The sequence below is a fragment of the Pezoporus flaviventris genome, unplaced genomic scaffold, assembly GCF_033815535.1.
Source record: "Pezoporus flaviventris isolate CSIRO_AGI_PZ_B2104156 unplaced genomic scaffold, CSIRO_AGI_Pfla_v1 ptg000259l, whole genome shotgun sequence".
Classification (NCBI taxonomy): Eukaryota; Metazoa; Chordata; class Aves; order Psittaciformes; family Psittacidae; genus Pezoporus; species Pezoporus flaviventris.
This window is the reverse complement of record NW_026892806.1, coordinates 74241-91640: the sequence shown is the minus strand read 5'-3', so window position 1 is coordinate 91640 and position 17400 is coordinate 74241. Positions and strand designations below refer to the sequence as shown.

General features: G+C 49.2%; 1 protein-coding gene across 1 annotated transcript; it reads right to left on the bottom strand.

The window, feature by feature from the left end:
- Window positions 1–2682: 2682 nt before the first annotated feature.
- On the bottom strand, window positions 2683–3642 carry LOC133263253 (olfactory receptor 8U3-like). The gene has a single exon (XM_061442968.1). The coding sequence runs from the start codon at window positions 3640–3642 to the stop codon at window positions 2683–2685; it is 960 nt and encodes a 319-aa protein (XP_061298952.1).
- Between the last annotated feature and the right edge of the window lie 13758 nt (window positions 3643–17400).

Here is a 17400-nt window from a genome sequence, read left to right as displayed (position 1 = left end):
GTGAAATCACCTCTGAAAGGCATTGTGGTGCTTGGGAATCTGAAAGACGTGGTGTGGATGAGCCAAACCTGAGCATAGCTGCAGAGCAGCAGTGATGAGCTGCTCATAGGATGCTTCCTACATACTTGGGGACCATGCAAAAGGCTCTGGTCTGAACTTGCTGACACAATGAATATGGGTTTAGAGATATTCTAGATCTTGCAGAAGGTTCCCAAATGGGACATGACGCACAAGTGACTCCATCTCTGGAACTGCTGCTGTCCCTTTGTGGACACTTGAGAGCCCAGTTTTCCAGCTCCAGTGAGGTTATCCGCATGTAGTACCGGGATGTCCAACAGCTGAGCTGCTGCCTCTGGACTTCCACTGTATTCAAGGGTGAAAAACAGGCATTTTGAGGCAGGGAGGAATTGTCCCATTGTGACCTAACAGGCCTGTATTCCCCTGAGCAGCCTCAGCTGGGGTTCCATCCCCACTCTTTTGCCCCCCAGTCTCTATTTGAGCTCATTCCCTGGAGGCTGAGCTTTTTTAGAGGAGTTGTGGTTTTGATTTTTGTGGATGGTGTATACACTTATGGAATCCTTTGATGGTGACCTAGGCTTGTTTATGGACTTGCATAGCAATTGCTGGAGTTGATTCTGACCAGGGGAATTGATGTGGCCTGAGGTGTCTTGTCTTATCTTGTCGTGGTTTAAACCCAGTCAGGCAACTTGTTCACTCACTCCCAGTGAGTGGTGCCGGGCTGACAACAATCGAGGCCCCCCCCCCCCACCCCCCCCACCAGGGCTCTCCCCTTCCCCGCTCCCGAAGGAACAGGGAGGAGGATCGAAAGAGTGCAACTCCTACGGGTTGAGACAAGAACAGTCCAGCAACCAATGTACAACACAAATCACCACCGCTACTATCAACTACAACAATGATAAGGGAAAATAACAAGGGAACAGAATACGATACCACCGGCCAAGAAACGAGTCCCACCTGGAAGCCCCTGTCCTTCCGGGTAACTCCCAGTTACCCCCCACCCCGGGCATGATGTGCTGTAGTATGGAATACCTCCCTGGCTAGCCCGGGTCAGGCGCCCCATCTCTGCTTCCTGCTGGCTTCCCCTCCTCCCTGGCAGAGCATGAGCCTCACAGAGTCCTTGGTCAGGGTAAACATCACTTAGCAACAACTGAAAACATCGGTTTCACCAACACTGTTCCCAGGCTGGAAGTCAAAACACAGCACTGCACCAGTTAACACAAAGGAAAAACATGACTGCTACTGCTGAACCCAGGACATATCTCCATCTTGGGCTTCCCTCCTTATATTCAAGTATTATTCTCTGGTCCTTACTGCGTTCTCCTTTAACATAGGTAATATTTGACTTATGCTCTTCAGTAGTTTGATAACACTTTGCTTTGGAAGTAGCTTTGTCGAAATCTGCTGGGTTTGTGACAGGACATCAGAGCTTCACTTGATACCAAGGTGTATTATTTTCCTACGGTATTCCTTAGGCCTCCAGACTTTGTTTTGAACCATTTCTAAGTCTTGCTTTGTTTCTACAGCTGACTTGTGCCAGAAGACCACAGACAGTCTGATTTACCTGCTTTACCTTATTGTCTGTAGAGTTTTTGCCCTGCCTCTTGGTCTCTTTAGAATTACACTGGACATTCAGCTTTGAGCTTCTTACTAGCTGTGTCAAAATGCTCTTCCACAGCTAAAGATCATGAAAGAGACTGTTCATCACCCACATACCTCCTAAACATAGGTTAATGTGCAGTCACAACCAGTAAAGATACATTCTCCGACATCAGTGCGTTTTGGCTTCTTTCAGACCCAGACAGCTCTAAGTTACCATCGATTCTGTGTTCAGGATTGCCTTTCATCTATGGAAATGTGCCACAGGCTTCATTGGTAAGTGAAATACACCATTTGATTTTCCTGGTATGCATTAGAACAAACTGGGCATAGACATGGGATGTGGGTGCAGATCTCTACCTGGAATTCCATTTATCTCACCATTTAAGTAAAGAGCACTGCAAATGAATGTAAAACTCCACTTAAATTGAATGGGAGGATCCATTGATTTGAATTATATTGTCTAAAATTTCTTCTTTGAAGTGAAATTTATTGTGAAGCTGCAGCCTGGGGAGGAATTCATATTCAAAGGCGCATCTTGAGACCTGGACTCCCACCCGCTTCTTCTCTTTGAAAGGCACAAACAAATGCAATGAATCTTTTGGAACCTTTTCTCTGACTCTTTTTCAGCAAGCAAATGTAAAACTACACTGCCTCTTCCCTCCCACCCCAGCAGCAGGTAAAGAACTCGCAGGTAAGAGGGAGGAATTTTATTGGAGCTGAAGGACAAGGTCAAGAATCATGCAAGAAAAAGACAACTTTTTCAGTGACAAAAGTTGTAACTCAGTAAAGCTGATTGGTGTTTCCTGTGAGGGAAAGAGGCCTGGGATAATTGAAGGTAATTTCTACCTCCAGGATGGTGCCTGCAAAGTGAATTGAAGTTTGAGGTTCCCCTCCTAATGATTTCCTTCCAAGGAAGATGTGATGGCTGGGTCTCTTTCTCATTCAATACTGTCACTGGCTTCTGAGCAGGAATTGTGGAAGAACGTAAATAAAGTCATGAGGGTTAGTGGAAAATATCGTTGTTTTAGTGCATCGCAGTCTTCTTCAGTTAGGATGAGCTGTTCATGTCCTAGATGACAGAACTCTTCTATGTTGCCAGCCATTTAAGAACCTTCTCCCGCACCTCACCAGAGCCAGCTTCACCTCCTTGTTCCTCAGGCTGTAGATGAAGGGGTTGAGCATGGGGGTAACCACGGAGTAGAAGATGGAGGCCAACTTATCCAGGGTCCTGTGGCTAGATGGACGTTGTAGGTACATGAAGAATGCTGTCCCAAAGAATAAGGCAACAGCAGTCAAATGGGAGGCACAGGTGTGGGAGGCTCTGGCCCTGCTCTGTGCTGAGCCCATCCTCAGCACGGTGCGGATGATAGAGATGTAGGAGAGAAAAATGACCGCACTTGCACACACCGCATTGATGGTGATGAGGGCAAAGATGACCATCTCACTGATGTGGGTGTCAGAGCACATGAGCTTTAGCACAGGGATGATGTCGCAGAAGAAGTGGTTGATGCAGTTGGGACCACAGAGGGAACCTCCAAACACACACCATGTGTAGATGATGGCACTGAGGAAGGCAAATAGGTAGGATGATGCTACCAGCTGCCAGCAGACACGGCTGGAGATGATGGTCACATAAAGCAGGGGCTGGCAGATAGCAACGTGCCGGTCATAGGCCATCATGGCCAGGAGGTGACACTCAGCACTGCCAAAGAAAGTGAAGCTGAGGAACTGCATCATGCAGCCGGTAAAAGAAATGGTTTTGTCCTCTGATAACAGGTCTGCCAGCATCCTGGGGGAGATGACTGTGGAATAGCAGATGTCAGTGAAGGCAAAATGGGTGAGGAAGAAGTACATGGGGGTGTGGAGGCTGGGAGAAACCCGAACCAATGTGATAATGCTGAAGTTTCCCACCAGAGTGACAATGTAAATCAATAGAAACAAGAGAAAAAGAGGAGTCTGTGCATATGGGCTGTCTGTAATTCCCAACAGGATGAATTCAGTCTGTGTGTGATTTCCTCCCATGACCAGGTGTTACCTGCTGAGACAAAAGGAATTAAAACATCACACTGATTAAAAAGAGATATTCAGGAGTGGATCTAACTACACTCAGTCACTAGTTTAACTTTGACATTTTGGTGGAATTAATATAGTTTACTGTATTTTCTATCCCACATTATATATATGTTTTTCACTTGTGGTACTTTCAATAGGACAGGGAGCACGTAGAAGCAACAAATGGCACTTGTTGCTGGGATAACATAAAACTATGGATTTATTCAAACACGTGTGTTTTCAGGTATGCTGAAAGAATCAGATCTTTATTCACTTTCGGTTTGGCAGCAATTTGTGCTGGAAGACACCTCACAGGGACCTCGTAGCAGTGAATGTAAACCTGGAGCAAGAGAAAGTCCCAGTCCCAGTGAAATCCTATTTTAGACATTAATGTCCTCTAGGTGTATTGCCTTGACTTCTAATTATCATTCATGTCACCAAATCACATTTATCAAACTATTTGAGATCATTAACAACAGATAACATTAACATTGGTTAAATGGACAATAAACCATCCTAAACCCATGGGCACTAATTTGCTTCCTTAAAAACAGAGTTGATATTTAAAACACGCTGATTCCAAATTCTGATTTGTTAGTGATTATATTCTGTTGTCAATCTGAAATTTTTATTTCTTTATAACAAAGTAAGATTCCTCCTCATTTAACACTTGAACAAATTAGTGCATCTGCTTTAGCTGCCTATGCAAAGGAAACACAACCTGCATCAGACATTACTCCCTCTTCTTATAAAGAAAACCCACATTGGTAAGGCTGTTTTCTGACACAGCTTTACCAAAGAGGATGCAAGAACATGCAGACACAAGCCCACTGCCTCAGTGCAGGCGAGGCTCTGCTTTGTGTTGGTGTTACCTCTTGTGCCTTCCCTCTGCCACCGAGTGATTGGAGCCAAGGATTTATCCCCAACGCAGCAAGAACATCTATGTGCCAGCATCAGCTCTGTTAAGCACCTGATGTGAAGAGAGGTGAGCTCCTGCCAGACTCCAAGAGCCCAGCTTGTGGTGCTTAGGCTGTAAATACAGTTGCCTGTGCTCTCCTGGGAGGAAGCCTCCAGGGCTGCTCATGTTTTGCCAGAGAAAAACAAAAAGAAGGAAAAGCAAAGGGTGTGAAATCACCTCTGAAATGCATTGTGGTGCTTGGGCATCTGAGGGATGTGGAGTGTATGAGCCGTCCCTGAGAACAGCTGCACAGCAGCAGTTACAGGCAGCTCATAGGATGCTTCCTACACACTTGTGGACCATGCAAATGTTTTGGTCTGAACATACTGACACAATGAAAATGGGTTTAGAGACATTCCAGATCTCGCACACAGTTCTCAAAAGGGACATGAAGAGCAAGTGACTCCATCTCTGGAGCTGCTGATGCTCCTCTGTGGAGGGTGAACCCAGTTTTCCAGCCCAAATGGGGTTACCCACCTGTAGTGCCTGGATGTCCAACAGCTGAGCAGGTGCCTCTGGATTTCCACTGTATTCAAGGGTGAAAAACAGGCATTTTGATGCAGGGAGGAATTGTCCCATTGTGACCTAATAGGCCTTTATCCCCCTCACCAGCCTCAGCTGGGCTCCAACCCCACCCTCTTCCTGTTGTTCCCTCATCTCTATTTAAGCTCAGAACAGGCAGATTGAGCTTTACTAGAGCAGTTCTGGTTTCCAGTTTAGTAGGAGTTCAGCACACCTATGCAGTCTTTTGGTGGCCATCTAGGATTTCTCATATATCTTCCTTGCAATTTTTTCACCTGATCCTGAACAAGGGATTAACTCGACCTGACTTGGTTTGGTCTTGAATCTGCCTCCTCATCACCAGCTTTCCTGATGCTCTGGAGCTTTGGTTGAACTTGGTCCATGTCTCTGTTCCTGCCCTGCTTCTCTTGCTCAGGTACCGTGAGATGGTCCCTGCACACCAGGGTGTTCTCCTTTGGTTCTGTTTAGACAGATAAAGGAGACAAACCCCTGTGGCAGACCCCAGGCTCCTGCACAGTAGAACCCATCACCCTCTGCACCTGACAGCCCAGCCAGAGCTCACTGCTCTGACAGTCATTTTCCATCCAGAACATGTCCTACATGAGCAAATTAGGAGGTAGTTTTTCAGTGGTGAAAAGCAGAGAAACAAATTGATCCTTACATTCAAGTGTTGTTATCTTTTCCTTAGTGCCTTTTCCTTTACCAGGTATAACATTAGACTTTCAGTCTTCAGTACATTGGCAACACTTTGGTTTGGAAGTATCTTTGGTATGATGTTTATCTGCTGGTTTTGTGACAGAGGACACCAGAGCTTCACTTTTACCAAGCACTTTGACTTTCCCAGCCTCTTCCTTAGGCTTCCAGGCTTGGTTTGGAGCCATTTCTAGGTCTTACTTTCTTCCTATGACTTGTTTGTGCAACAAGACCACAGACAATCTGATTTATCTACACTCTTTTATTGCCCTTAGTGGTTATTTTTTTCCCCTATGTCTTGGTCTTTTCTGATCTACACTTAACATTATTACCTGGCTCCTTGCTAGCCTGTCAAAAATATCTTCCAAAGCTGTCAGCATCTCCAGGTGATAGTTTAAAACCTTCATTAAGACTTAAAACCTGCATTCTTTCAAACTGCAAACTCCAGCACCTCACTGCACACCATGGGGCAGGATGAAGGATGCTGGCACTCTGCAGGAAATGGGAGACATTCTCATAGGGTTGCTGATGGCTTCTGCCCCTCCTGGTGCCCTGGTGATGGAGGCACAGGGCAAGGGCTGAAATCCATCCCTGCTCTGCATGCAGCTGGATCCAAACTGGGACTCAGCTTTAACTTCTTAGGGATCAGTGCTTAAATCCTTCTTATGTCCATCATAGCGGAGAGGAGAGCCTCTGCCCCCCATGTCCTGCAGGGTGGCCACGAGGGCAGTGTGAGCAGTGTGAGGATTTGGGACCAGGACTGATGCAAAGCAAGGAGGGACCATATCCGTGCACACCCCCCTATGTCCACCACATCCATACACATATCCCATGCCCTGCGGAGCAGGCTCAGCCCCATCCATCTCCTGCTGTGGCTGCAGGGCTGGTATTGAGCAGGGAGATGAGGAGGTGAGAGTGGCAGAGCTGACAGCAGGAGGAGGATGGCGGATGCTCATCTGCAACATCGCACAGTGTCCTGCGGCTCCTGTGAATGGTTTTACTGCTGGAGAGAGAAGGAAAGGGGAGCATGTGGCTCTGGAAAGAATTGGAACCCAAAATGATGCCCAGACTGTGGGGGTTTGCTCCCAGTGTGCACTGCCAGGGGTTCCAGATGATCTCTGGTGGGAATCTGTGTGACATGCACTTTCCTTTCATGTTTGGCTGTAGAAGGAGGTTCCCCGTAATCCCCATGAAGGCTTTAACCTGTCAGAGGGGAGACTGAGATGAGCTCTTAGGCAGAAGCTCTTCCCTGTGAGGGTGCTGATGCGCTGGCACAGGGTGCCCAGAGAAGTTGTGGCTGCCCCATCCCTGGCAGTGCTTAAGGCAAGGTTGGACATAGGGGCTTGGAGCAAGCTGCTCCAGTGGAAGGTGTTGGGATTGGAGCTGGATGAGCTTTAAAATCCCTTCCAAGCCAAACCAGGCTGGGATTCTATGAATCCCCTCAAATACAGCCAACAGCATTCTATTACCTACAGAACATGATGTCCAGTTCATTTCTTAGTCTCAGAGTTGTGAGGAGCAGCCTGCCAACACCTTCCTGACCTTGAGTGGGGAAAACCATGGAAATAATAGAATCATAGAATTGTTAGGGTTGGAAGGGACCTTAAGATCATCTAGTTCCAGCGCCCCTGCTGTGGGCAGGGACACCTTACGCTAAATCATATCACCCAAGGCCTCGTCCAACCTGGCCTTGAACACTGCCAGGGATGGAGCATTCACAACCTCCCTGGGCAACCCATTCCAATGCCTCACCACCCTAACAGGAAAGTATTTCCTTCTTATATCCAACCTAAACTTCCCCTGTTTCAGTTTTAACCCGTTACCCCTTGCCCTGTCACTACAGTCCCTAATGAAGAGTCCCTCCCCAGCATCCCTATAGACCCCCTTCAGATACTGGATGGCTGCTATGAGGTCTCTTCTCCAGGCTGAACAGCCCCAACTTCCTCAGCCTGTCTTCATACGGGAGGTGCTCCAGTCCCCTGATCATCCTCGTGGCCCTCCTCTGGACTTGTTCCAACAGTTCCATGTCCTTTTTATGTTGAGGACACCAGAACTGCACACAATGCTCCAGGTGAGGTCTCACAAGAGCAGAGTAGAGGGGCAGGATCACCTCCTTCGACCTGCTGGTCATGCTCCTTTGAATGCAGCCCAGGATACGGTTGGCTTTCTGGGCTGCAAGCGCACACTGAAGCTGGCTCATGTTCATTTTCTCATCAGCACCCCCAAGTCCTTCTCCACAGGGCTGCTTTGAATCTCTTCTCTGCCCAACCTGTAGCTGTGCCTGGGACTGCTCCCACCCAGGTGTAGGACCTTGCACTTGGCATGGTTAAACCTCACGGGGTTGGCATCAGCCCACCTCACAAGCGTGTCAAGGTCCCTCTGGATGGCATTCCTTCCCTCCAGGGTATCAACCGAACCACACAGCTCGGTGTCATGGGCAAACTTGCTGAGGGCACACTCAATCCCACTGTCCATGTCAGCGACAAAGATGTTAAACAAGACCGGTCCCAACACCGATCCCTGAGGGACACCACTCGTTACTGGTCTCCAGCCAGACATTGAGCCATTGACAACAACTCTTTGTGTGCGGCCATCTAGCCAGTTCTTTATCCACCGAGTGGTCCATCCATCAAATTGATGTCTCTCCAATTTGGAGACAAGGATGTCGTGTGGGACAGTGTCAAACGCTTTGCACAAGTCCAGGTAGATGACATCAACTGCTCTACCCCTGTCCATCAGTTCTGTAGCGCCATCATAGAAGGCCACCACATTGGTCAGGCAGGATTTCCCCTTAGTGAAGCAATGCTGGCTGTCACCAAGCACCTTGTTGATTTTCATGTGCCTTAGCATGCCTTCCAGGAGAACCTGATCCAAGATGTTGCCAGGCACAGAGGTGAGACTGACTGGTCTGTAATCCCCCGGGTCATCCATTTTCCCCTTCTTGAAAATGGGGGTTATATTTCCCTTTTTCCAGTCATCGGGAACTTCACCTGACTGCCATGATTTCCTAAATATGACGGCCAGCGACTTTCAACTTCATTCGCCAGCTCCTTCAGGACCCTCAGATGGATCTCATCAGGACCCATGGACTTGTGCACGTTCAGATTTTTAAGATGGTCTCGAACCAGTTCCTCTCCTACAGTGGGCGCAAGGTCTTCATTCTCACAGTCCCTGCATCTGCCTTCCAAGACTTGGGTGGTGTGGTCAGAGCCTTTGCCAGTGAAGACCGAGGCAAAGAAGTCATTTAGAACCTCAGCCTTCTCCAAATCCTGTATAGCCAATTCTCCCGAGAGCTTCCTGAGGGGGGCTACATTCTCCGTAGTCTGTTTTTTATTTGCTATGTACCTGTAGAATCCCTTCCTGTTATCTTTAATACCTCTAGCTAAGTTTAATTCTAACTTGGTCCCTAGCTTCCCGGACAATATCCCTGTACTTTTCCCATGCCACCTGTCCTTGTTTCCACTTATTATAAGCCTCTTTTTTCATTTCAGTTTTCCTCAGGAGCTCCTTATCCATCCAAGGAGGTCTCCTGGCCCTCCTGCTGCACTTCCTTCTGGTTGGGATGCAACACTCCTGAGCTTGCAGCAGGTGATCCTTGAATATCAACCAACAGTCTTGGGCCCGTCTGCCCTCTAGGGCTGTATCCCATGGAACCTTACTAAGCATGTTCACCCATGAGAACAAGGGCCTGCAAGCGTGAGGCTTTTCCTATCTGCCTATAGAGTGCTTCATCCGCAGGTTCTCCTTGATCAGGCGGTCTATAACAGATCCCTACAGTAATGTCTCCCATAGCTATATTCCCTTTAACCCTGACCCACAACTCTCTGTGGACTGCTCACCTGCCCCCAGACACAGTTCCATACTCTCCAGCCTATCCCTAACATAAAAGGCAATGCCCCCTCCCCGCCTGCCAGGCCTGTCTTTTCTAAAGAGCCTGTAACCTTCCATCCCAACACTCCAGTCATAGGAGCCATCCCACCATGTTTCTGTGATTCCCATTATATCATACCCCCCTAGACATGCACACATCTCTAATTCCTCTTGTTTGTTCCCCATGCTACAGGCATTTGTATAGAGGCATCTGAGCCGAGCTCCAACTGAAGCCGGCTCATTAGCTGGAGCAGCTGGGATATCTCTACACTGCTCCGAGCATTTATTATAGGTGCTGGACACTGACTGGGTGTGTTGGGATGGAATGATGCCCCCTCCCCCAACACATCTAGTTTAAAGCCTCCTTGACCAGTCTGGCAAGCCTCTTACCAAAACTGCTGTTTCCCTTCCTTACCATCAGGCAAGCTCCACCAGCCCCCACTAGACCTGGCCTACAAACTTGGGTCCCATGTTCAAGACACCCAAACCCCTGACCATGGCACCACCCTTTTAACCAGTTATTAACCTGGCTAATCCTCCTGGCTTTTTTTAGGTCCTCCCCTGTACCCTGGAGAATTGATGAAAAGACCACCTGAGCTCCAGAGCCCCTAACTACCTCTCCCAGGGCTCTGTAGTCCTTCTTTATGTTCCCCAGGCTACTACTATCTATGTCCCTAGCACCCACATGTATCACCAGAAGTGGTTAATAGTCCATGGGACTTACTAGAGCAGGCAGCCTCTCTGTCACATCCCTGATCCATGCCCCTGGTAGGCAACACACCTCCCTTGAGACAGGGTCAGGCCGAAGACGAGTGTTTCTGTCCCTTTCAGTGTAGAGTCCCCTACTACTATGACCCACCACTTTTTCCTGGCAGCACCAGTAGAGATCTTCTTTACCAGGGCATCAGCCGGCTGTTTCTTTCTCATTAGCCCCCTGCAGGACAGCAAAGCAGTTCTGCCTGGGGACAACAGATTTAGGGGGAAGCCCCTTGCTTTTGATTGTCCTTTTCCTACTTTATTTGTTGTTTTTTTTTGTCACTAATTCCCAGCTTCCCAGATTAACGGCCTCCTTCTTGCCTTCATGACCTAGAGGTGAAGCTTGAGGCCCCTGCACAGTTTGGGCTGGGAGCAAGCATTCCTGCTTCCTCTCCGATTCCCTGACATCTCGCAGCCTATTAACAACATCCCCCAGCTCAGCCACCTGCTGCAGGAGGACCTCCACCAGGGAGCACCTAGTGCCGCCCAGCCCATTGTGCACCATTCCCTCACAAGACCAGTGCAGACAGTCTCTACCCCCTGAGCTCTGCGCTGCAGCCTCCCCTCTCATCGGCCCTGTCTGGGTGCCTACGCTGCCACCGCCGGGGCAGCCAGAGCAGAGCTCCCTGACCGGGCCCTGCTCATACGATGAGTGCTCACCATCCTGCTCACCTGCCCGCGCGAACTGCCTCGACCCGCTCTGTTCGTCACGCTCCTGTTTGCTCGCGCTCCCTGGGGCAGGTTTTTAACCAGTCAAGGCTGGTGCCGCTGCTTCAGGCTCCGCCCCCTGTGAGTCAGCTGCTCACGTCAGCTGAGCTGCCGGCTGCTGGGCAGGTCCTGTCGAGGACTTGAGGCTCCCTCGGTGGCTCTTGTCGCTCTGAGTTGAGGTTCCTGGACGCTGATCTCCCCCCCCCCCCCCCCCCCCCCCCCCCGCTCAAACTGACTGGTCTGTAATTCCCCAGGTCATCCATTTTCTGATCTAAGTTTCCTCAAGGGTCTTTTTAGCAGTTGCTAGACAGGATTCTGACCAGGGGATTGACTTGGCTTGGCCTTGTATCTGCTTCACCATCACCAACTTTCCTGATGCTCTGGAGTCTTGGCTGCAGTTGACATTGTTCTGTGTCCTTGCTCTACTTCTCTCGCTCAGGTACTGTGGGATGGTCCCTACACACTGTGGTGTTCTCCTTTGTCTCTGTTTAAAGAGATTAAGGAAACAAACCCCTGTGGCAGTCCCTATGCTCCTGCAGAGTAGAAACCATCACCTTCTGCCCCCAACAGCGCAGCCAGTGCTCACTGCTCTGGCAGTATCTCTCCATCCAGACCACGTCCCTGCATGGGTAAAAATGGAGTTATTCTTCTCAGGGATAGAAATAGAGTAGAAAGGGGAACTTATTTCCCAGTATTTTTCTCTGGTCATTATTTAATTTTCCTTTACCAAGTATGATATTAGACTTCCAGGGCAGGACCTCTGTTGTCTACCTGGTATGGGTGAATTCTGCTTCACAATGATAGGAAGAGCCGACCCACTAATAGGGAGCATGAGCTGGGATTAGACCATCGTGAGACAGGTTAGTTTTACACTACTGATGGTGTGTTGTTGCAATAGTAATCCTGCTCAGTACGAGAGGAACCACAGGTTCATACCCTTGGTGCGTGCACTTGTCTGAGGAGCCACTGGTGCGAGGCTACCATCTGCGGGCTTATGACAACGCCTCTAAGAACCTGCCTAGATGCGTCATTGGTCGCTTGTGATTGACCCAGGAGATGACAGTCTTGCTCAGAATGCATGGATAAAGGTCTTTCCGAATCTTCATTAGTGAAGACAGGCTTTCCTCATAGGAGAAGGAAAACTCCTGTCTTCAAACCCCGGCTGATGGAGCTTGCCTAGCCTTGTATGGTCTTCCATCAAAGAGAAGGACACTCTTACAAAACCTACGACCTGTGGACTTTGCTGTCACTGTCCTAGCTAGCTAGGTTGTGGCAGTTAAATCTCAGGTTTAAAGGGTGGGGCCAGTTCTACGCAAGCTGCGCTTCACCTAAAAAAATCCACTGAGGAGTCTGGAAGGGCTCACTCTCACTTGTCTATGGGCAGGCAAGGGTCGAAACAGTAGGTGACAAGGTGCATGGGAAGCTGCAGATTCAATGCTGCATATGGGCAGACCAGAGCATGGGTACTTTGAATTAGATCAGGAGTTGACAGTTGTGGTTGGACACTTCCTGATTGCCTAAGCAACCTTTTTTCCAGCCAGATTTGGATATCCCACTTGCCCTTGGTCATCGTGCTTGTAGTAAGCGTGGTTAAAGCCCTTCCCAAATGTTTGCTCGCAAAGCCAAGCCATCAATACTGATTCTAGCTCATTCATTCACAAAGACAGAAGCCACTTTTCCCCTGCCTTAAGACAACATCTCCTATCAAGTTGCTGTTCAGCAGAGCACACACAAGAGACTGTTCACCATCCATATACATTACAAATACAAGTTAATTCCCACTCACAACAGGTAAAAGAAAGATTTTCCCACACCAGTGTGTTTTGGCTTGACACCCAGAAAACTCTCAGTTATCACTGATTGTGTGTTCGGGATTGTCTTTCATCCATGGAAACTAGACACATGCTTAACTTTTATATGAAAACCACTATTTGATTTCCTGGTGTACTTTAGCATGAGCTTGGCATGGCCGTGGGATGTGGGTGCTTATCTCCAGATGGAATTCCATTTCTCTCACCATTTGAGTGAACGGCACTTCAGATGAATGTAAAACACACTTAAAATAAATGCAAGGATCCTTTGATGTGCCCAAATTGTCCTTAACAGTGGGTGGCCTCAGCACAGTTCATCATTTTGTATTACAAATTATATTATCTACAATTTCTTCTTTGGAGTGAAATCTCTTGTGAAGCTGCAGCCTGGGGAGGGATTCCCCTTGACATTTTAAGGTGCAGCTTGAGATCTTGATTCCCACCAACTTCTCTTTGAAAGGCACAAACAAATGCAATGAATCTTTTGGAACCTTTTCTCTGACTTTTTCAGCAAGCAAATGTAAAACTACACTTCCTCTTCCCTCCCACCCCAGAGGCATTAATAAAGAGCTCACAGATAAGAGTGAGGAATTGTATTGGAGCTGAAGGAGAAGGTCAAGAATCTTGTGAGAAAAACAGATATTTATCAGTGACCAAGGCTATAACTCAATAAAGCTGACTGGTGTTTTACATGAGGAAAAGAAGCCTGGGATAATTGTGGCTAATTTCTTCCTCAAAGCTGGTGACTGTGAATTGAAATGAAGTTTGATGTTCCTTCTCCTCTTGGTTTCATTAGGGTGATGTCATACATCCGCTTGAAGGGACATAGGGGTTGCTGTGACTCCCTCTCCTGGTCAAAGTCCCCCTGGGTACCATAAGCTCAGCCATCAACACCTGATGATATTAAAAAGCACAGGGAAGTGTTGCAGCATCCACAGCGTTGTGGCTGCTTGTGCAGAGCCTCGGCAGCTCTGGAATAGGGAAGAGAAATGTGCAATGTGGTCCCCTGTCCCCTTGCACCCATTCCAAACGCTGGTCCTGTCTCTGTGCTGGCACCCGGAACCTCACCATCTTGTCCCACACCTCCCACCTCCATGCTCAATCCCAGCCTGACAGCAGGAGATGGATGGGGAGAAGCCATGGCCTTGGGGACCAGGAATGTGTGCAGGGAGGTCACTGACACAGGGATAAAGTCTGGAGGGGGCAGAGAGCAAAGGGGCTGCTCCATAGTCCCCCTCAAACTGCAAACTCCAGCACCTCACTGCACACCATGGGGCAGGATGAAGGATGCTGGGGCTCTGCAGGAAACAAGGGACATTCTCATATGGATGCTGATGGCTTCTGCCACTGGTGGTACCCTGGTGGTGGAGGCACTGGGCAAGGGCTGAAATCCCCCTATGCTCTGCATGGAGCTGGCTCCAAACTGGGACTCAGCTTTCAATTCTTTGGGATCAGTGCTTAAATCCTTCCTATAGCCATCATAGCAGAGAAGAGAGCCTCTGCCCTCCATGTGCTGCAGGGTGGCCACAGGGACTCTGTGACCAGTGAGAGGATTTGGGACCAGGACTGATGCAAAGCAAGGAGGGACCATCTCCTCACATCTCCCCTGTATCCATCACATCTCTACACATTCATACACATATCCCATGCCCTGGAGGACTGACTCAGTCCCATTCATCTCCCACTGTCAGCCAGGCTGTGGCTGTGGTCGTGATATTGAACAGGGAGATGAGGAGGTGAGAGAGGCAGAGTTGACAACAGGAGGAGGATGGAGGGGCCTCATCCGCAGCATCGCACCGTGTCCTGAGGCTCCTATGCCTGGTTTTACGACTGGAGAGAGAAGGAAAGGGGAGGATGTGGCTCTGGAAGGGGTTGGAACCCAAAATGGTGCCCAGATTGTGGGGATTTGCTCCCAGTGTGCACTGCCAGGGGATCCGGATGATCTCTGGTGGGAATCCGTGTGACATGCACTTTCTTTTCATGTTTGGCTGTAGAAGGAGGTTCCCCACAACCCCCATGAAGGCTTTAACCTGTCAGAGGGGAGACTGAGATGAGCTCTTAGGCAGAAGCTCTTCCCTGTGAGGGTGCTGATGCGCTGGCACAGGGTGCCCAGAGAAGCTGTGGCTGCCCCATCCCTGGCAGTGTTCAAGGCCAGGTTGAACACAGGGGCTTGGAGCAAGCTGCTCCGGTGGAAGGGGTCCCTGCCTGTGGCAGGGGTTGGAGCTGGAGGAACTTTAAGTTCCTTTCCAACACAAACCAGGCTGGGATTCTGTGATGGGCTTGGGAGCATCCATCAGAGCCACCAGCAACAGGGGCAACCCTAAAGCATCCCTTCAGAAGGGCCCTTTTCCCCTGGTGCTGCCCATTTCAGTCCTTTACCGCACTCTTCACTGTTCCTCCCTATCTCCTTCCTTCCACTTTTGGGCACCGCTCCCTCAGGCTCTCCTTTGTCTCTTGTGCTTCCAGCATGATGTGTGGAAGAAGGTGAATGTCATCATCAGGGAGAGCACAAGGACTGGGGCTGCCTGTGTCCCCCATGGGATTAAGAACCAAATTCCCCAGGAAGCCGTCATCAGGCAGAGGAAGGACAGGAGGGTGACCATGAGCAGCCAGCACAGAGGTACCAAGGCCAAGTCACGCCTGACCAACCTGAGTGACTTGGGTGATGTGAGCATTGATGGTTGCATGGACAAGAAGTAGAGGACAGCATTTACCTCACCGTTAGCAAGGTCACCACGATCTTCTGTTGGCTCCTTTGCAGCCAAACTTGTGAGCTATGGTTTGAGTACAAGGAACTGAAAATGGGTGGAAAGCTGGTTCATTGCCTGTGGTGCCTGACATTGCTTATGGACCCCGGTACCAGCTCCCATTAGAGAGATTCCCCTCATCTTCCTGCCATGGTAATGTCAACCATGGCCCTTGTGAAGCTGTAACTGCCTCAGAAATGCTTCAAAAGTGGATTTGAAAGGTTGGGCTGTTCTGTGGTTTGCTCTAAGGGAGCCCAAAGCCCTGTTGCTTGCTCAAGCTGAGGTCATCTCCTCTGGGTATATTTCTTCTCCGAACTAATCAACACAGAGAAGAGATAATGACCTGCTTTGGGCTTTGTCACCTCCTGGGGCCCAAAGAGATTCACAGTCCCACATCCTCACGTCACTTGAAATAGGAAGGGGGTTTGCTGATGCTGGTTCATTCCCAGGCTCCCTGCACAGCTCCAGGCACATTCATCTTCACATCCATCTCCGAGAGCATGAGGAGGGCAGCAGAGACAGAGCTGAGATGTAAGTGACGGGCAGCATCTTCCAGCCCATCATTCTCCTGTGGTTCTCTCTTGCCAACAAGCAGCAGCTCCTGTCTTCATCTCCTGCCCTACTGCAGGGTCCTGGGCTGCTTGATGATGCTCTGGGCTTCCCAGGGAGCTGCTTTGTGCTGTGTGATCCCCACGCTGCTGCTGAGAAGGCAGGTTTGAAGATCACCCAGGTGGAGAACACACTCAGGAGACTTCCTCTCCTCACTGACCAGAAAGGGCTTCTGGATGAGCACCAGAAGCTTTCCTGTACAGGACATTCAGGGTGCTCCCCATTGCTGAGATGAGGCAGCTCGAAAAGATGACTTTTTTCCCCAAAAACGTGTTTGAGAAGAGATTGCTGAGCTCTGGGGTTTGCCCACTTCTATTGGAGACTCAAGGAACAAATTAACCAATAAAAGGTTTTAGATCTGACAAAGTGTGTCAGGAGGGAGGGGAAACTGATATTAACCACTGTGTAAGGTTGCATAGGATCATAGTATGGTTTGTGTTGGAAGAGACCTTAAATCTCACTCAATTCCAACCGCCTGTGATGGCCAGAGACACCTTCCACTAGAGCAGGTTGCCCTGTCCAACCTGTACTTTCCATAGGTCAGGAATTCGTTCCATTTAGGAAGAAACCGAAGCAGAGAGGGAAGAAGCAGGTGGTTGGCAAATGCCCATGAGAGGATGAAGGATCAACTGTGCACTGTGAAAACATCACGTTTCTCTGTGTTCCAGGTTGATCCAGATGGTCTCCAAGCCCCAGGCTCAGCATTAACGCAGGCAATGAAGTGCAGCGCTAAGGTAAAGCTACCTTGGTGTGCAACCTTCCCACTGCTTTCCACAGGGGTCATTGATCAACATCTCAAGGGGAGCCAGAGGAGCACACACCACGTTGTGCCATGGTGTTTAACTGCTTGAGCACCCCTTTGTTCTACCTGTGCTGGCACAGGACTTTCACCAACCTGTTCCTCATTGATCTGTGCCTGAACTTTCCCTTTCCATCCTGTGGGACTGTCTCTGAGCAGCTCCCACCACACAGAGGCTTTTCCACCTGGGACATCCCTGCCTCTTGGAGAAGAAACCTCCAGCCAGGAGCTCACACACAAGGCACCATCCAGCCC